The 20989-nt window shown below is 45.4% G+C and overlaps 3 protein-coding genes across 3 annotated transcripts; all 3 read left to right on the forward strand.

The window, feature by feature from the left end:
- The first annotated feature begins 6026 nt into the window (after positions 1-6026).
- LOC101781715 lies at positions 6027-7963 on the forward strand. Its single transcript, XM_022828915.1, has 2 exons — positions 6027-7760; positions 7838-7963. Exons 1-2 carry the CDS (start codon positions 6087-6089, stop codon positions 7859-7861), a joined length of 1698 nt encoding a protein of 565 aa, XP_022684650.1. The 5' UTR covers positions 6027-6086; the 3' UTR covers positions 7862-7963.
- Positions 7964-8673: 710 nt separating this feature from the next.
- LOC101782110 lies at positions 8674-11218 on the forward strand. The gene is made up of 3 exons (XM_004980842.2): positions 8674-10332; positions 10438-10813; positions 11160-11218. Exons 1-3 carry the CDS (start codon positions 8674-8676, stop codon positions 11216-11218), a joined length of 2094 nt encoding a protein of 697 aa, XP_004980899.2.
- Positions 11219-13011: 1793 nt separating this feature from the next.
- LOC101782517 (leucine-rich repeat and death domain-containing protein 1-like) lies at positions 13012-17826 on the forward strand. Its single transcript, XM_004980843.1, has 2 exons — positions 13012-13139; positions 16320-17826. Exons 1-2 carry the CDS (start codon positions 13012-13014, stop codon positions 17824-17826), a joined length of 1635 nt encoding a protein of 544 aa, XP_004980900.1.
- Positions 17827-20989: the final 3163 nt, after the last annotated feature.

The raw sequence follows: 20989 nt of genomic DNA on the forward strand, positions 1-20989 counted from the left end.
TAGATTGGCATTCGATGCGCCCCCTTTTGTCCCGGTTTAAAGTTGGCCCGGGACAAAAGGGGTGCGCCACGGTAGGTAAAAATGGAGGGGAGAGCTAGTCCCGGTTGGTAATTGCAACCGGGACTAAAGGCCCTCCTTTAGTCCCGGTTGCAACGACTAGTTCCGGCGCGTTGGTGGCGGCACCCTTTTGTCCCGGTTGGAGGTTCCAACCGGGATAAACCCTTTTATCCCGGTTGGAGCCTCCAACCGAGATAAAATGTTTAGTCCCAGTTGGAACTTTCAACCGGGACTAAACTTTCAACCGGGACAAAAGGTGTTTCGTTTTGTCTCGGTTGGAGTTTTTAACCGGGATGAAAACTCATTCCCATTATATACCAAGATAGAGGCCTTTCTTCCTCCTCTAGCCCGAGCCAGACCAGCACATAGATAGAGAGCTGAGCTTCACCTACTCTCCGGTGGTGCCGAAGCAAGGGAGGTGCTGCCCGAAGTTTTTTTCCTCATTTTCGTGGGAATTTCACTCAGCCAACACAAGTGTTGTGAAGGTTTGCTACTTCATCCTCGTGTTATGCTTTGATTTATGCTTTGGAGATGGAAAGATTAATTGCTAGAATGTGATGAAGTAGAAAATCGAGAGGTATTTTGAGCTAGAATGTGAGGGAGATTGATGTGTCATATATAGTATGTATTCTTGCAGTGGTTTAAGAATGATGCTACCTTGTCTAGACGGTTTATCTTATCAAAATCAATAAGGTTTTTCAAATCCATACTTGTTGAACTTGCATACCGTGTTCATCTTTGCGAGCATGTTCTCCGCCGAGCAGCAACGTATGTCAAGAAGGAGGTTTGATTCTACGAGAAAGAGTGGATATGGACATCGTGACTGTGTCCCCTTTTCCATAGCATCGAACCTCTTTCATGATGAAGTGCGATGCTGCCCAGTTGAGAACATGCTCGCGAGATGATCACGGTCTTCAAGTTCAACAACTTCTGCAGTGCTAAGGAAAGAATTTTTGTACATAGATGGCTTCTACTACTTGTTGAACTTATCAAATTCAATATGGTTTTTCAAATCCATACTTGTTGAACTTGCATACCGTGGTCATCTCTGAGAGGATGTTCTCCACCGAGCAGCAACGTATGTCAAGAAGGAGGTTCGATTCTACAAGAAAGAGTGGATATGGACATCGTGACCGTGTCCCCTTTTCCGTAGAATCGAACCTCTTTCATGAAGAAGTGCGGTGCCGCCCAGTTGAGGACATGCTCGCGAGATGATCACGGTCTTCAAGTTCAACAAATGAGACACTAAGCATGGTCATTTTCATCAAATGAGTTGCTTTTGGAGCTGGGGAGAACGTATTTTTAATATCATGTAACTCGCTGAACTCGACCGGGCATGTACCTCTGAAAACACCATCTTGGAAGTACGCTAAAACTGCGTGGAAAGATGAGTGTTCGGTCTACTTGCCAGGCAGGCTCATACCTCAGAAAATTCTGGTCGAATAAAATATACATTGAGGTTTAGAAACCTGAGGTTTCCTTGAAACCATGTTGCTAGCAAACTACCAAAAGTAGGCCAAGCAAGAGAACAAAGATGTCAATTTCTCAGCGTTGGAGGGGAGTCCTTATTTAATATATTAAGGAATATCTGCCTTGTTTATTCACTACTGTACAACATTATAAGCAAGTGGTTGCAACTTGGAACATATATAGGTGGGGCCATGTCGTATGTCCTTCATTCAATCAGGGCCGCCACATCAACGTCTTTACCTTGGGCACAAGTGGCAAATGGAACAACAACTTGCACGCATATGATGAAGAGTCCTACCCGCGTACTGCTTTAATTTTTTATTTTTGTTGATGACAGGCTGGCTGATGTTATGGGTGCGTCTCAGTTCTGTAAATAAAGGAGGAAACGTGGTTGCCTATTTTAGCTCACCACGGATGCATGTTTATATAGGACCAACCGCTCAAGATATATACAAGATCTCGTCATCGTACGTGACTCGGATACTGTTTACAAAAGACTTATCTCTAATCTACCTCTAAGTATCCGAATCAACTAAGGATGACAAAGTAGTTGGAACTGTTTACACAAGATATTCTATTCTAACATCCTCCCTCAATCTAAACTTCTCTTCTTGAGATTTAGATGGTGCTTGAAGTCTTCTAACTTGCCGGCTATCAAAGCTTTAGTAAAACCATCCGCAACTTGATCATGATACTAATCTGACTTCTAATTGCTTCTTGGCAACCCTCTCTTGTACAAAGTGAAAATCAATCTCTATATATTTTGCACGAGCATGAAAAACTGGATTTGCTGAAAGATATGTGACCCCCAAATTATCACACCATAAGATAGGTGGTTGTGTCAACTTTACTCAAGTTCAAGCAACAAAGATTCTAACCAAATCAATTCTACAGTAACATTTGCCATAGAATTATATTCTGCTTCAGTACTAGATCTTGAAATTGTACCTTGCTTTCTAGCACTCCAAGATACAAGATTAGGATCAAAGAATATTGCAAACCCCCCTTTAGATTTTTCATCATCAACACTACTAGCCCAATCAGTATGAGAAAATGCACTCAATGTCATTGAACTAGACCTTCTCATATGCAATCCAACATTCAAGGTACTAGAGAATCAACCCATCATCGTCTTCATGTCTTGTCTAACATGTACTGACGTGACAGGAATTTGCCATGCGACGACCGCCAATATTCTAGTCTCCGCACAAGCTAGCAACGTCCAAGGAGACTGCACACAGTCTCCCTTCAGTGAATTGTATATGTGTGTAAATATAAAAGGCAGCAACATTCATGAAATGTCGACCACTAACTAGCGAGATGTCTCTAAATGGTTCTTACATTATAATAATATAAAAGATCTCTGTTGACTTCACGAGTCAAGATAACAGTGACACTGTTCTTTTTGCCACCACAGAAATATACTCACATAGCGTGTGACAAATAAATAAAGGAAACACATATTTATTTAAATTCTTAGTTTGTATTTGGTTTGCGAACGAGATGGTTCTCTTCGTCCTAGTGTTCTGTTGACTTCACGAGTCAAGATAACAGTAACACTGTTTTTTTCGACACCATAAAAAATACTTGTCAGATACCGTGTGACAAACAAATAGAGAAAATACATATTAATTAAACTTAGTTTTTTTTTTTGTTTGCGAACAAGATGGTTGTGTCTGTCCTAGTTTTTTAAGGATGGGATGATCCCTTCTTTTGCTTGGTTAAGGGAATAGTGTCACCTCTATTTTATATATTTCATAGGAGGGATAAGGAGAAAGAGGATGGATAGCTGTTTTCAATCCGTGAACCACCATTAGCATGGGCCTTAGTTGTTAGCTCCAACAGCGGAGGTTAGCGATGAGGAGGGAGACCGGCACGCGGACTCAGTAGTGGAGCTGTGTGGTCTTGGCCATGGCAAGAGAAGATGGGAGGCAGTGCCACCATGGCTGCCCGTCTGTGCTTCATTCACCCGCCATTTACCATCAACCCGAGCTGCTCGCCATCGGTCAGAGCTACTGCAATGTCAATTCAATCCACCATTCTCTTCCATGCTACACTCGCCACCTCACCGTTGATCTGACTGGTACCTCAGCCATGGACAGCCACCATTGACGCCAGGACATGAAGATGGGACACATTTAACGATGCCAAAGTAGGATGAGTTGGTCAAAAAATTTTAAGAACCGGATTCATTCCTTGGGTGTGGGGTGACGTGCAATCCTAGCAATCCCTGATCCAAACAATATCAGAAACTTTGATATCCCGTTTTGTCTTGGTTCCCATAAACTAAATCTGACTCCCTTCGATTCAAATTGTAAGTTGTTTTAGCTTTGTATATAGGTTTTATGATGCACCTAAATATACGTTATGTCAATAGTAAACCTATGTATTTTAAAAAGTCAAAACAACTTACAATTTGTAAGGGGGTATATTAGTAGGCAAAGAAGCCTAACTCTCTTAATTTCTCTAAGCTTTTGAAGTAGAGCAGAACTTCAAGTTGGTTGTAGGACATTTGGGTGTATATATGTAAATTTCCTTGCTTTGACATTTCTTCATCTAAGAAAATACAAAAGAGTAGCAATCCTCAAAATCTCGACCGCTGCCCAGTTCATTCATGTATTCACACTTGTTTGATACTGAAAAGTTTTGTGTTACTTACATGACACCGAGTCCTATCTTTTATTCCTTATTTGACATTTTCAACACTTGTGTCACTTCAATAGAATGAAACAACCATCAAATCATCTCCAAAATTCATGAAACTTTTTTTGGTAATAGAACAAATGAAGATGAATCCATTTTGCTTAAATTTGCTATGTAAGTTTTGCTAGGAAATAGTTAATAAGTTCTAGCATATGATGTGAGAAATATTATTTATTTTCTCATAATTTTTAAAAGTGTGTTGATGCCATAAAAATTATGATAATTTTAGAAGCAGCTTAATTTGGTGAATTTTCGTTTTAAAACCGTAAAGGTTTATGTGTCCTTTATATCAAAATGGGTTAATATTCGTTTGTTGTATCCCTACAAAAAGTTTCATGATTTTTGGAGGTGATTTGAAGATTGTTTCACCTAACTAACTAACTAACATAAGTGATGGAAATATCAAATAAGGAATGAAAGTTCGAAGTTGGTGACATATTTGGAAGCAAAAACTTTCCAGGGTCAAAAAAGGAATTAACTTATCTTCGAGTGTCAAATAAGAAACTTCCTCTAAGAAGAATCGAAGAATATTCTTCAAATACCAAGATGGTAATGACCATGTTTGTAATTGGCCCAGTACACACCTGTTAAAGTTTAGCCGCGTTCGTTGTTGGTGTGTCGTGGCAGCCCCGTGATTTTGAGATGGAAGGACAAAGAACAACACAACTTTATTCCGCATGCATTGGGTGACGTAAGCATGCAATCCCTGGATGACTTCACCATGTCAGCATATATCAAGTACAGTTGTGTTTTCTTCCCCAGGCTACCACAAAAAACTGTAGTCCAAAAACTACGTCTCAGTCATCCTCATCCTATGCCAAATTTTTGTCTATTTTTCCCTTGCTAAATTGCACAAATAAATGTGTTCTTTTTTTCCATGAGTGAACTTGCCCATCTGGCCACCTCTCTAGAATGTTCAAGTCTAAAATGAGTTATATTTGGACAGGGGTAGTACGTATTCAAAATCGTGTTCCTCAATGAACTTTGATCAAGTGCTTCTGATTACAAACCAAGATTAAAGGCTCCGAGGGCTTAAGTCCTTTTTCACCCACCCGTGGGGACCCTTTAGTCCCGGTTGGTGTGATTTTTTCACCCGGGACAAAAGGATCTCCCACGGGTGGCTGATTTTTGACCCGGGACTAAAGGGGGCTTTAATCGTGATTGGTATTTGACCCGGGACTAAAACCCCTCTAGTCACGGCCCAACTTTAAACCGGGATAAAAGGAGGTGCATGGAAGATGAGTTCTCTACCAGTGATACCAATGCTAGACTTGTTTTAACATTTATTTCATTTCAACAAAAAAATCCAAAGCCAAAGACTAATTATTTACATAACCAGGATGTATATAGAACTTTTTGATAGCTATTTGTCAAAAAAAACACCATTCCTTGTTAGCCAAATAGCATTGCAAAATCTACCTCACAATATCAGTATGCACAACCAGGAAGTAAAAAAAATTAGCATGAAATCAAACAAAAAAAAAGAACGAATCAAGTTTTACATTCAAGCTGGTATGCAGTAATGCACATAATTAGCTAGTCTTTTGGTTTGATATTTCTGTGCAAATGGAATAAATCTTAAAACAAGTCAAACTGGGAAATTTGCGGGAGCCAACTTGCTAGTTTGCTAGAAATAAAAGTAGCAATCAATTTGAGTCTACCGTGATTTTACCAGAAGGATTTCATTCTATGCTACAGCTTCCACCCGGATGAACAACCACCAAGCGATGCTTTTCGTTAAGCTATATATATACAGCCTCAGGGCTCTCCAGGACTCCAAACTGTGTACTCTCTTCATTGTGGTGAGGTTGAGAACTAGGCTCCCACTCTGATTAGATTCTGGGGGAGAAAACCACATGGCTACCGCCGAAATGGCTTTGGCACCAGGTCTCCCACCAAGTCCCACTCCCGAACTTTATGAGGCGCTACCTTTGTTCTACGTGATAGCTTTGGTCTTCCTGGCCGTGTTGACCATATTCCTCTTGCATATACTGGGTCCGTTACGCCGGTGGTCGAGCCATGGGCTCCTCCACTATATAGTGATGGTAATCTACACGCTCTCCTACCCGCTGGTTGGCTACACCATTGGGTGGATGCAGTCTACCAATTATTTGTACTTCAACGACTTCACTGTGTGGGCTGTGTTCCTGCTTCTGCTCCTCAGCAGCACGGACAGCCTCACGGCTTGCAGCATCAATGACATCGAGAGCTGGAAGAGCATCTACGTCAAACATCTCTTTAAGGGATTCTTGCTGGTGTTTATCCTTCTAAAGTTTGGATATTACATCGAGAAGGATGTGGATGCGGACTACCTGTGGTACCCGCTCTCACTCATCCTGGTCGTTATCGTCCTCAAGTCATATGTGATGATAGCTTCCATGAGGATGGTGAGCAAGTCCTACCTTGGCAAGAACGTGAAGATGATCGCCGAATACATGCACCATATAGACAACAAGCTGGTAGCCTTCGATCCTGTGACCATGGAAGGCTACCGGTACATGGTCGCTGGTGAGAAACACTGCATCAACCGGCGTGGACGCGCACCATGGTACAAGAGGCCAGACGACTTGAAGGTTACCACAGTGGAGCAGATCTGGCAGTGCGAGGGGAATCTGCTCATTGGTGATCAGGGCAAGGTGCTCAAGGACTTGTGCCTCTCTATGGCTCTCTCCAAGATGCTCAACCGAAGGTTTGCTGGCTTCAAGCTCTCAGAGGCAGAGCTTGAGAAAACCCATGACTTCGTATTCAAAGGCCTGCTCGCCGGGGACGAGCAGCAGGCCTTCAGGGTCATTGAGGAAGAACTTGTTTTTGTCCATGACATGTATTACACAAGGTACTCTTACCTCTACCAAAAGGGTCGATACCTGGCTCTTTGTCTGCCTGTCATCATGTCTGCCCTATGCTCGTGGCTCGCAGTGGCCAGCCTGCACATCAAGCGTACGGACGACCCCTATCTCAGTAGTCGTCTCAACCGCACTCTGCTGTCTGGCACCATAGTCATACCGGTTGTCGTGGCATTCCTGGAGGCATACCAGACGTACCTGTACATGGCCTCAGGTTGGTTCAAGGTGGCTTTGATACGGAGCTACGTCACCGCACCATTTTTGCAAACAAGCTGTTGTTCTGAGATGATCATACGTCTTCTCTTGATGTTGAAGGCGTTTCGCCCATGGAAGGGCAGACTCGGGCAGTACTGTTTCCTCGAGAGTCTTTGCCGCAAAAGTAAGATTATGAATTGTCTCCATTATGCTACACTACGCCTGGTGGACAAGGCCGTGAAGGGGCGCATGGAATCAGTAAAGCTGTCCGGAAATGTGAAGAAAGCCATCATTGATTCCCTACTAGGAAGCAACGGAAACCTGACGAACGGGGTAACATCGCTACAAAGAAATGGCGTCCATGGTGACCTTTCGTGGGCATGTGATGCTACTGCTACCGATGGAGCGGTGAGTCGCACCATTCTGGTCTGGCACATTGCTACAACACTGTGTGAGCACCAGCTGGATAAACAAGGAAAACAAGCAGAGGCGGTTAGAACAGCCTCCACTTTATCTAAGTACTGCATGCAACTGCTCGCTTTCGCACCTAACCTCTTACCTGACCACAGCTCTATATCGGAAGCCATACTTGATGAGTCAATTGATAATGGAGGCGACCCTCGGTGGCAGGGATTACGAAAGCTACTCGAAGGGTCCAATGATCTGGAGAGCAGGTGTAAGGAATTATTGATGTTTAACATTGATAATGGTGATGGTGGTGAAGCACCGCTTGTTGCACAGGGCGCTCGGCTTGCAAGGCAGATTGAAGGCATACATGACTCGAAATTGCGGTGGAAGGTCCTCTCTGATTTCTGGGCGGAGATGATGCTGTATGTCTCGCCGTCTGACGATGCCCGGACACACCTGGAAGTTCTTCCAAGAGGAGGGGAGTTCATCACGCACCTTTGGGCGCTGCTCACGCATGCCGGTGTGCTGAAGCGAGGCCCTACAGAGCCAAAGGATGTTGTGTGATCTGTTCAACCAGTGCACAAGTAACACTCCATATATCAACCTAGTGCTTGTAAGTTGTAACATCCTATGTATATTGCCTACAGTCATGTATACCATGTGTGAGTTAGTCTGTCGAGTCTGTATCTCTTTTCATGTTGTGTCTGTTGTCAGATTTTGGTCAGGATCGGAGTCTGTAATTTCGTAAGGGTTTAGTAAAAATACATTAAAGTACATTTCACCTTTATTTTTCGGAATATATAATCAGTTAGTCTTAAATCCATCAGCACAATATATCAAAACCTCAGTTAAATTCCACCCGGATGAACAACCACCAAGGGATGCTTTTCGTTAAGCTATATATATATAGCCTCAGGGCTCTCCAGGACTCCAAACTGTGTACTCTCTTTATTATCAGGCTCCCACTCTCCAGGACTCCAAACTGTGTACTGCCGACATGGCTTTGGCAACAAGTCCCTCACCAATTCCCACTCCCCAAGATGATGATGTGCTAGCTTTGTTCTACGTGTTAGCTTTGGTCTTCCTGGCCGTGGTGGCCATATTCCTCTTGCATTTACTGGGTCCGCTACGCCGGTGGTTGAGCAAGGGTCTCCTCCATCACATCGTGATGGGAGTCTACGCGCTCTCCTACCCGCTGGTAGGCTACACCATTGGGCTGATGCAGTCTGCCAATTGGTACTTCAACGACTTCACCGTGTGGGCTGTGTTCCTGCTTCTGCTCCTCAGCAGCACGGATAGCCTCACAGCTTGCCGCCTCAACGACATCGACAACTGGAAGAACATCTACGTGAAACAACTCTTTAAGGGGTTCTTGTTGGTGTTTATCATTCTAAAGTTTGGCCGTCAGATGATGATGAGGAATTTGGATGCCGACTACCTGTGGTACCCGCTCTCAGCCATCCTGGTCGTTATCGTCCTCAAGTCATATCTGATGATAGCTTCCATGAGGATGGTGAGCAAGTCTTACCTCGGTAAGAACGTGAAGGTGATCGCCGAATACATGCAGCATATAGACAACAGGCTGGTGGTCTTCAATCCTGTGACCATGGAAGGCTACCAGTACATGGTCGCTGGTGAGAAACACTGCGTTAACAGGCCTGGACACACACCATGGTACAAGAAGCCGGACGACTTGAAGGTTACCACCGTGGAGCAGATCTGGCAGTGCGAGGGGAATCTGCTCATTGGTGATCAGGGCAAGGTGCTCAAGGACTTGTGCCTCTCTATGGCTCTCTCCAAGATGCTCAACCGAAGGTTTGCTGGCTTCAAGCTCTCAGAGGCAGAGCTTGAGAAAACCCACGACTTCGTATTCAAAGGCCTGCTCGCCGGGGACGAGCAGCGGGCCTTCAGGGTCATTGAGGAAGAACTTGTTTTTGTCCATGACATGTATTACACAAGGTACTCTTACCTCTACCAAAAGGGTCGATACCTGGCTCTCTGTCTGCCTGTCATCATGTTTGCCCTATGCTCGTGGCTCACAGTGGCCAGCCTGCACGTCAAGCATCACGACGACCCCTATCTCAGTAATCATAGCAATCGCAGTCTGATGTCTGGCACCATAGTCATAACGGTTGTCTTGGCATTCCTGGAGGCATACCAGCTGTACCTGTACATAGCCTCAGGTTGGTTCAAGGTGGCACTGATACGGAGCTATGTCGCCGCACCTTTTTTGCAAACAAGCTGTTTCTATGAGATGATCATACATCTTCTCTTGATGTTGAAGGTGTTTCGCCCATGGAAGGGCAGACTTGGGCAGTACTGTTTCCTCGAGAATCTTGGCCGCAAAAGTAAGGTTGTGAATTGTCTCCATTATGGTACACTGTGCTTGGTGGACAAGGCCATGAAGGGAAGCAAGAAATCAGTGAAGGTCTCCGAAGATGTGAAGAAAGCCATCATTGATTCCCTACTAGCAAGCAACGGACACCTGACGAACGGGGTAACATCGCTGCAAAAAAATGGCGTCCATGATGACCTCAAATGGGCATGTGATGCTACTGCTACTGACGGAGCGTTGGCTCGCACCATTGTGGTCTGGCACATTGCTACAACCCAGTGCGAGCAGAAGCTGGATAAACAAGTCAAAGAAGAAGACGCTGTCAAAACAGCCTCCACTTTATCCAAGTACTGCATGCACCTCCTTGCTTTCGCACCTAACCTCTTGCCCGACCACAGCTCCATATCGGAATCCATACTTGATTAGTCAATCCACGAAGCAAGCAAGTTACTCAAAGAGGCCAAGGACAAGAAGATCAAGGGCAAGAACAAGAAGATCGAGGGCAGGTGTGAGATACTAATGCAAATTAGCACTGATGATGATTGTGTTGATGATGAAACAATTCTTGTTGCGCGGGGCGTTCACCTTGCAAGGCAACTGATTGATAACATACAAGACTTCACAACACGGTGGAAGGTGCTATCTGATTTCTGGGCGGAGATGATGCTGTATGTCTCGCCATCCGACGATGCTCGGGAGCACCTGGAAGTTCTTGCAATAGGAGGGGAGTTCATCACGCACCTTTGGGCGCTGCTCACGCATGCCGGTGTGCTGAAGCGAGGACCTACAGTGCCAAAGGATGGTTTGTGACCTCTTTAACAAGTACACACGTAGCAGTCATTATATCTATCTAGTGCTTGTAACATTCTATGTATGTTGGCACACCATGTGTGAGTTAGTCTGTCGAGTCTGTATCTCTTTTCATGTCGAGTTAGTTTGTCGAGTCTGTATCTCTTTTCATGTCGTGTCCGTTGTCAGATTTTGGGCAGAGTCAGATCTGGTAATTTCCGCAAGTTTCCTTAAGAAGAGCGTGTGTTCAGGTTGTTGGACGTGCGCGCGTCTAAGGTGGCCATTACAGTCGCAATCTGTTCCATCGACCACTTGGGCACTCTCTCTCAGTTGCGTCTGTTCGTCTGTCAATTGAGCAGGTCCTGTTGCAGCAGAGATTGACCCTGCTACTACAGAAGGGGCGGGGATCCCCTCCTGAGGATTCCAGCTCTTTAGGGAGGGGTTCAACCTTGAGGAAGATGCCATAGTAGGAATTCTTGCATTCATGTTCGTAACAATACTGAGTGTTATGGAAAAATATGGTCTTCTTCCTCTTCCCTCTTTGGGGAAGGGAAGCCTTTATTCTTCGCGGAGTGTATTGGGGATATAGGACTGAAAGCAGTGATCAAGGACACGACTTGCCTTCTTGGTCTTGCTCCTGCTGTTCATACTCCTCGAAGGCTTGATCTTCAAATCCCTCGAACTGCTGAACGTCTACACGCATCAGACAAGCACATACAAGCAAACAAGGGCATAAAGTAAGAAAACAATACACCAATCAAAATTAAACAGAGAAAACAAGCTTGTAAAATTGATCTACGCTTTAAAAACGAACATGTAGATATAAAGAATGCGAAAAAAGGAGTTAAGATGCAAAAGATATAATTAAAATAAGATCCAGGGGTTTTTCTGCGAGAATTCAAAACTTTTAGGGTCAAACTGCGAAAAATTGAGGACTTATACATAATTACGTGTATAAACTGAAGGTTTAATGTGCAAAAACGCAACTTAGGATGGCAGGTTGATTTTAGAGAAACTCAGGGTCGAAACCGAAATAAAATAGGACCAAAACACAAATGCTTTTGAACTGGATTGGACTGCGGGTTGATTTGCAGAAAAGGTGAGGGCTTAAGTGCAAAAGAGGCGCGACGCGGCGCGGTTGACTAGTACGCGATCTAGTTGACCCGCTGTGGGCCGTCGGATTTGGATCCGACGGTCATGGTCGTCGGCGACACTGAAGCGGTGGCAGAAAAAGGTGGCGGACGGCGACGAGCGGCGGCGCTTTGCCGGAGTTGGCCGAAACAGCGCTCCGGGGTTCGGTTTCGCGCGCGGATTGCACGAGATGGATGCGGGGAACACGACGAACTCATTTAGGGCTTTGGCGGGGGTTGCGGTGCGACGGAGCTCACTTTTTGGCGGCGGCTTGCGGCGGTGCTGCTAGGGTTTGGAGGGGCGATGGCTGGGTGCTTGAGGCCGGGGGGGGTGCGGCGGCTTAAATAGGGGCGTATGGCGGCGGGATACGGATAGGAGATGGACTCCGCGCGGAGGAAGCGCGCGGCGGTTGCGGGAGGTGGGCGGAGTCCGGGCGCGGTCGGGGAGAAGTCCCGGCCGGGTACGCCTGCCCCACCCGTCAGACCGGTGGAAGGGAGCGGGTCGGCGCTGCTTCGCGGGCCGTGGAGGAAAGGAGATGGGCCGGTGAGGGAGAAACGTGGCGTGGGCCGGAGGAGCTGAGGGGAGGCGGGGCCGAAAAGGGAGGGAGGTCGGTATGCTGGCCAGGCCGGCAGAACGGGCCGAGCAAACGAGACGGGCCGACAAGTGAAGGTGGAGCTGGTGGCGCTGGGCCGCAAGGAGTTGGAGCCGGGCTGAAAGAAAAAGGAGGAGGAGAAAGAATGCAGCCCAAGAGGGGACAGTAAAAGAAAAGAAGAAAAGGAAAAGTTTTGGAAATTGAATTTGAGATTTTGAATTGGAATTTGGATCAAATACAATCAACCAAAAATTATGCACCAGCATGAATGTACAACAAACTCCTATGATGAATTAATTTAATTTAGAGAAAATGAAAATTAATATGCCTAAGAATTTAAATGACATCTTAATTAAGCAAATTTTAATGAATTTAAATTAAGCAAATTTTAATGAATTTAAATTAAGCAAATTTTAATGAATTTAAATTCTTTAAAAATTTGGTGTTACAAATGCCAGGCTTTCGGGTCCGTGCACCCAAGTCCTAACATGACGGAGATTCTGGGTACCATCCTATGCCAAGTAGCAGATGGTGCAATGTCTGCTGGCAGTGGCACCGAACCTGCAGCAGAACAAAATATCATCAACGACATATCAATTTCCCTCTCTGACAAGAGGTACGCAACATTGCATCCTGTCCATTCCCATTCCCTTTGCGCTTGTCGAACAACCCGTTTGTGTTATGGTACTATCCTAAAAATAGAACATATTATGTTTGGAACGTTAGTCCAACAACCCGTGCATCCACACATATTTTTAGAAAAAGCATAGATAATTGAGCTTTGTGAAAGGCATATAATTTAGTAATATTTAGAGGTGATTATGTTTTCTAAGTTTTTTACCATGTTTCTTCTTCCTCCTATGATTATGTGAAAGGTTTTATGGAGTACTCAACAAAGTTTGCTAGTCCATTAACCACGCTTTTGCACGGGATATAAATTTTAAAAGATTCATAAGTATTAAAAGCTCATGGATAGTTAATCCGAAGTCTACGAGTAATTGAGAAATTGCTTATCTTTGCTTTGTCTCCTATTTATTTAATTTTTTTAAAACAATATATACCCATATAGGTATTTTCTTATAATCTTGTATGTTGGTGATTGGTGTTGATTAAAAATTACTTTATATGCCTTTTAATTCACATTCATAGTCTTTTCAACTTTAGATGAAACATTAGTGAAGGACTGAGATGGGCGACTGGGGGTGAATAGGAGCCTCCAATAATTCTTTTAAATAATAAGGCCTATATCCCAATTGCCACCCAAAACGCATCTCGCTTCTAATCATCAAGATGACACTAGTCAACTCGTGACAATTTCATCTTAGGAACGATTAGAAACACTCGAAAGCGTAGCGGAAGCAAAGAAAAGCAAAACTTCGAAAAGTTTGCACGAGATATTGATCTCAAACACTACCAAATCATTACTTGACTAAGCATGCTTGAAATAATTAATTAAGAATTAAGCATGATTAACAAAGTGACAAAACTACTGAACAAGTAGCTAATAAACAAGGTAGCACAGATTAACTAGTAATAATTAACTAGCTCAAGTGATAAATTAATAATTGCATGAATTAAAGAACCGAGCAACCAAAGAAAAGCAACTGGGCTGCAGCTTGCTCACCTTGCTGGGCCGCTTGCACACTGCCACGGAAGAGCTCCTAGCTGCTGTGCTGATGGGCGAGCCTGGTGCTGCACGGACCGGTGTGCTGGGCCGCCTGGCTCCGGCCTGCTACGTTGACAGGTCTGGATCGCTCGAGCCTAGCCACGGCCTACTGGACTGCTCGGCCGCGCGGCTCCCTCCGGCGTGGCTGGGCTGCCTGGCCACCCGCGCTGGGCCGCCTGCCTGGTCAGCTGCTGCGCAGGCCAGGAATTTTTTTATTTTTATATTATAATAAATAGTCGAATAAAAAATTTGTAAAAATAGACGTTCGCTGCCGGATCAAATGGTGGTAAGATCGCTTTTGCCGTATGAAACGGAGGAAGGGTACCGGCCGCCACGTGCTGCCCTCCCTCGCCGGCTGAAATGGTGGTAAGGACTCTTCCGCCATTTCAACCAGTGAGGCAGCCCGGGTTGGCGACCTATAGCCGGTTGAAACGGCTATAACGACCCCTTCAGTTATTTTCCCTTCATTTTTCTGACTTTTATCAATTATTTTTCCTTTATTGTTTTATTATTTCAATTATATAGTTGTATCGCAATACTTAACTTAGTAATTTGAGGTTATACCTCTATCTTGAATATTGTTCCTTTAAATTTTTATATGACATTTTTTTAGAGAGGTAGAGTGATTGCACGAAATCATTGAAAATCATGAAATTCCGGCCTACGTAAAGTAGTCTGTGGATACAATTGTACAATCATGCGCGTTACAATTGTACACATGATAGCTTGTACCGGCGTACAAAAGATAAAAGAGGTCCTACATACTAAATGTGTTCTCGCTTGAAACGAAGCTGCCACCTCCCCCTCCCCGACCACGACCACGCCTCGCTGCCCACTGCGCTGCTCTGGTCTGCTGCTGGTCGTACGTCAAGAGCTCTCGTGGGGCAACGTTGCAAGGCGGACGTCCTACTGCGGCTGCAGATGGTGTCCCGAGCTCCTGGGTCGCGTCCTGTGTAGGAGCCTTCGGGGCCTCACGCAACTACGAGGCACCGATCACGTCAGGCTTAGGTCCGAAAAGATTGTCCACCCATGCATGGAAGCCTGACAAGATTGTCCACCCATGCATGGATGTTGGACCTCTGTCCCTCCTCCTCGACGGAGTCCTCCGGAGCCTCTCCGTGGTCTGCGAACCCTGTTATGCAACTAAGGAAATGATATTGTTGGTTTCGTTGCATATTTAAAATGGAATAGAAAACATGTATTCGTTGTGCACCGAAGCGGTGTAGCTCTATGCCTGGTGGTGCTAAAGAAGGCCCCGCTCCACTGTAAGCTCCGTACATCTGCGGGCTGTGTTAATAAATTATTATTTAGTAAGGTGAATTGAAAAATATTTCGTAAATGGTGTACGACAAAATAACGTACCGAAAGTGCATTTCAAGTTTACCCCAAGATGTGATAAGATGGTATGGATGTAAAAGTTTCTATGCACCTTTTTTTATAGGTACCTGGTAATAATCGATGACATTTGGCATTGGGAAGAATGGGAAGTCATCCGAAAAGCTCTTTCCAAGAATAATATGGGCTCTAAAATAATCATGACGACTCGTGTCAAGGCTTTAGCTGACAAATGTCGAACTGAACAAGGTGCACATGTGTATACACAGAGTTTTCATCACGAGGACGCTAAAAGACTATCAGACATGATACTGAACAAGTCTGTCGGAAGAGACATACTTGAAGCCAATGCGGAGTGGCTACCCAGAAAGATTGTGCATACGAGTGGTTTGATGCCACTAGCAATAATCTGTTTGTCGTCAGCATGGGCAGAGAGCCATGGGCAAGACGACGACTATGGGGAATATTGGTATATTTGGGTAAGTGAAGTGCTGATGGATAGGTTTCTGAGTACTCCATCCTTGAAACCACTACTCCAGAGTTTATGCCTTGTTTTCGACGATCTTCCCGTTGAGCTGAGGACTTGCTTGCTGTACTGCAGCATATACCCTCTGGGTTACTTGATTCAAAGGGGTTGCTTGGTCAGAAAATGGATACCCGAAAGATTTGTTTCGCAACAAGAAGTATCAGAAGCTTACTTTGACAAGCTTGTTTCTAGGAATCTATTGCAGCCGGTACCCAAATACCAGATCTTTTACATTTCCACCCCATAATGATAGCCTTCCTTGTATGCAGAGCAAAAGAAGATAATTTTGTTGCTTGTCGGCAGCACAACAATGGCCGCGGTAGCTCCTCGCACGCCAAACAGATCCGTCGCCTTTCTCTCGACACGGATTGCATTCCAGATGAGGATGTAGTATCTCATATTCGCTCCCTTGCTGTTCTTAGTGACCAACCCCACATTGGTGTCCCCTTGAAGAAGTTTAAAAACCTGCGAGTGCTAGAAATTGACAGCTGTAAACGTCTAGAGAACTTTTCTCTGGTGGATATATGCGGGCTGATCTGGCTGCGGTATCTGGGTCTCAACGGCTGCCTTGAAATCACAGAGATCCCACGGGAGATTTGGAGACTGCAGAATCTGGAGACGCTAGAGGTGAGGAACACAGGTATTTGTAAACTACCCATGGAAATTGGGACACTGGTGCATTTAAGGACTCTGAATGTAAGTGGCACAATGGTCACAGAGGTTCCAAGGGAAATCACCGGACTTTCTCGTTTGGAGAATCTGGATGTAAGCTCGACAGGGCTGAAAGAGTTGCCTAAGGAAGTAGGAAAACTACAGGAGTTGAGGACTCTGGACATTAGAGTGACTAAAGTCAGAGAGCTACCCCGCAGGGAAATTCCAAATTCTTTTTTAAGTGTGGTCGGCCACTTTGATTCGAGTTCTGGTCGAGTGGTGAAGTTGCCTCTGGGTGTCTTCAGATCAAGTGGTGATGAACAGGTTATTTCCTCTTCTGGAGCAAATTTCAGGGAGAGCCTATCCATCCTCGTGCTCTTTAATCATCTCTACAAGAGGTGTGAAGTTCTTCCAGTTCCGATGCATAGAGTTGCCGGGAGACACATGAAAGTCCCGCAGTGGGTCAAGCAAGACTTGTGCAATGTCTGCTCCTTAGATATCAGTCTCTGCAAACTGGTGGAGGAAGACCTCGAGTTTCTGAAGACGCAGATGCCCAACCTGCAGGCTCTCCAACTAAGGTTCGAGGTCCTCCCACGGGAGCCGGTTGCCATCACTGGTGGAGGGTTCTTGAAGCTAGAGACGTTCTACGTCGATTGCCGTCTGCCACGGGTGATCACCTTCTGGGAAGGAGCGATGCCGAAGCTGAAACATCTTGAGTTCAAGTTCTACACCGGCACGGCAAGGCAACACTACTCCATGGGAATCAGGCATCTCGACAGCCTTGAGAAGGTCGTGTTCCGATGCTCCGAGTACTATACAAGTCACGGTCCGGGCATCCGCGAGACAATTGATGTACTGAGAAAAGAAGCTGCGGAGCATCCCAACAAGATCACCCTTTGGGTCAATAACATGAAACCTGAGGTTTTCCTCAAGACAATTGATGTACCCTTTAAAGAATGGAAACGTGAACAACGTCTTCGACTATCGACGGCAGCAGAGGTGCGAGCTCAGCGGGACAAAAACAACGCAAGGGCTGGAACTGAAAAGAAAATTCAAGAAAGGAAAAGCAATCTTGAAATCAGGGAACGACGATTGAGGGAAGCAGAGCGCTACTATAACATATAATAATTGCTGCAATAATGGATTTACGTTTTATGCACTTGTTCGCTGGGCCTAAACAAAAACATATTATATCTTTTTTTTTCAAAATCGGACCTTCCTTCTCCATGACTCTATGTGACATTATCTGTACGCACACTTGATTGTCATTATTTTTCCAGTTTAGTTTCTCTTCGTCATATGCAGCGCTAGCTTGCACCATGCATGCGCACACTAAACATTCCGTATGCCTTGTTCCTAGCAACTTATCCGTCCAATCATTCAGATAAAAGTCGTCACCATGTGAGTATGATTCACGCTAGTGATCCAGTTCTGTTAATTATTTGCTTCCGTATTAAATAGAGTTTTAAAATATTTAAAGTTCATTAAGTAATAAACTAAGGGAAAAAACCGAACTGAATTTATTTAATAACACTTGGAAGCTGTTCTAAGAGGGATAGAGGGATAATAAATAACTTAATTTGAAATTATGTATTTCAAAATATGTAGCACTTGATCTTGTAAATATTAAACTAAACCTTATATAGTGTGCTTGTTGAGTTTCGTAACATTTAAAGTTCAAACGCTATTTTTATTGAGATGTTCCAAGTAGGTATATTTAACTAAACCCTAAGCAGGATATAGGAATAATAAATAGCCTACTCTAAAATTTAGAAATTTCAAAATATATGGCACTTTGGAACATGCACACCATAGTGTCACGCAATGAAAATATTTGTTTGGAGGGGTTGTTTTTAAAATATTATTAAAAATGGTTAAATTAAAAAAATTTGCTTATGTTTGGTTCTGCTCTAGGCATGGCCGCAATGTGCGAATCCTCTCTCTGTTGGAGGGATTGGATGGATGCTGCCGATGAGACAAGGAATTGAAACGGGCCAAAATAAGTTCTCCTATGAAGCGGGTCTGGGCCTAGTCATCTCCGCCTGAGTGAACAGGGCTGCCCGCCAGTCCAAGAATGAAACTCTCTCTGCACTGGGGTCGCAGAAGAAGATGACGCGTGCAGCCGCGTCAATGCTTTTCTGTTTTGCATATATACCTCCTCATCAAAATACTGTGTACTGATCCATATAAGCACGTAAAAGACTAATCTAATAAAAAAAGACAGCACAATTATTCAACTTGTCGCGATCAGATAATTATGCACAGCGCAATTATTAATCGGAATGGGTCTATCGATTATTCGATTTGCAAGATGGCGCTGCTCGAGGAAAGCATGACCGGATTATACCTAGCATCCTGAACGGAAAATGGTGGTGCAGATGCTGATGCAGAGCACTCTGCCTTGACATGGAATGGTACAGAGCTGAGCTCCCGTCTCGGATTAGTTCCCTTCTCGGATTTGTATCTCGTGCGCAGGAGCCTGAGACCAGATCGAATTCGTTTCGGCTTCAAGCGGGCCTGGCCCTGGTCTTCTGTCTAAGGCCCGCTTATATATAGAAAGATAAAAAACGCAATGATCTTGGATTCTTCGTTAAAGCTAACCCTCAGGAGATCGTCATCAGGTACCAAAAAGGGTCAAGTTAAAGATTTAAGGTAATTCTTCCTGCCTCCTCATCAGATGAAATTTAGGTGCACAGCTTGACGGTCCCCATGTTCTCACTTGGCCTTGTGCTGCCGTCACTTTTGTTCAGTGTTTTCCATCTTCAGCTCATCTGTACACAACTACAGACATTAGTTTGACACTTTTTGCTATCCTTGCACAACTGGCGGCATAATGAACGCTCCAGTAGTGTTCTTGTGCAGTCACACAGCTAGTGCTTCATTCATGTATTTATAACCCCAACAAACACTGGAACGATGTAGCTAGCAGCTCCAGCCATACATGATAGAACGCGAAACACTAATCAATAAACAACCAAAAAAAAAACCTCAGCCTATTTTGGTCGAACACAACATCTAACCACAAATTATTGTCGCCTTCCGATCCCCGGTCCGTCGCCACCTCCCCGGCCGAATGAAGAGGCACTCGATGCTAAGACTGTTGACGAAGAGGCACTCGATGCTCCCACTGCTACAAAAGCTGAGGTTAAAACAGAACCTGAGAATCGGGAGGATGAGAAAACTAGCAAGCATTTAGGGAGGAGCAGTGCTAGTTCGAACCAAGGAAGCACGAACGGTTATGCCTCAGCAGCACCAGGCCTTAACGAACAGGAAGCCAACTCTGCATTGAAAATCATGCACGAGTTATCTGATCATCAGTTGGAGCAAATAGAGAAGCACCTGGATTCCAGCACCCATGTTGCTGCCGTGAACTGTCCACAGCAAACTCAAATGGTTATGGTTTCCATGCCTGGCTATACTTTGGGAGAACACGCAGGTCGCAGCCAAAGGCAGTACCACGTCGATGGTCAGGGGAACATGTGGATCAACTACGCCGCGAACAGCCACATGGATGGGAGAGTCATGACACAGGCGGCGGGTCTGCAAACTGCGCATTTGTTGCCAGGTCCCGTCTCCGTCCCCGTGCCTGTTCCTGAGAACAACTTGGCAGGTGTTGAAGTTGGTCCAGCTCCAGGATGGAAATGGGACACCGCTGAACGCGTACTGATATGCGACATGGGCGATGCCCCAGGTCTCAGACTGCCAGAAGAGGTGCTGCACCCCCGACTTTTTTTTATTTTGACCCTTTTTGCGAAAAAATTTCATAAATAGGTCCCTGATGAAACCAATTCCAAAAATGGACCCTTAGCTTGGCACCAGGATGGCTGGCACCAAGCTATAACGTTTGGCGCCAGCCTCCATGGCGCCAAGGTCCGCGCACCGCGCCTCCACCGTGGCGCCTGGCCTCTGACGTGGCGCAAAGGTTTGGCGCCAAGATCTATGGCGCCAGCCTTGGCGCCATAGATCTTGGCGCCACCGACGCCAAGCCTTTTAACTACGGCGCCACCCTTCCTTTACGCGGCCCTTTCTTTCTTCCACCATTCCACGACTTAGTTGCGCCGCCACCACCGTCCGCTCGCGTCGCCGCCGCCCCGCCTGCCCCCACCCCCGGCCAGCTCAAGCGCCCGCCGCCGCCCGCGCGGAGAGGAGGCCGGCCGGCGCCCGAAGCCGCCCCCGACCGTCGGCGCCGAGCTCACCCTCGATCGGCCGGCTGTTGCCGCGCCTGGCGCTCGCCCCGGTTGCTCCTGCGCCCGTCGCCGACTTGCTGGAAGGCCGCCCGCTGACCGCC

Source organism: Setaria italica, chromosome VIII, assembly GCF_000263155.2.
Source record: "Setaria italica strain Yugu1 chromosome VIII, Setaria_italica_v2.0, whole genome shotgun sequence".
NCBI lineage: Eukaryota > Viridiplantae > Streptophyta > Magnoliopsida > Poales > Poaceae > Setaria > Setaria italica.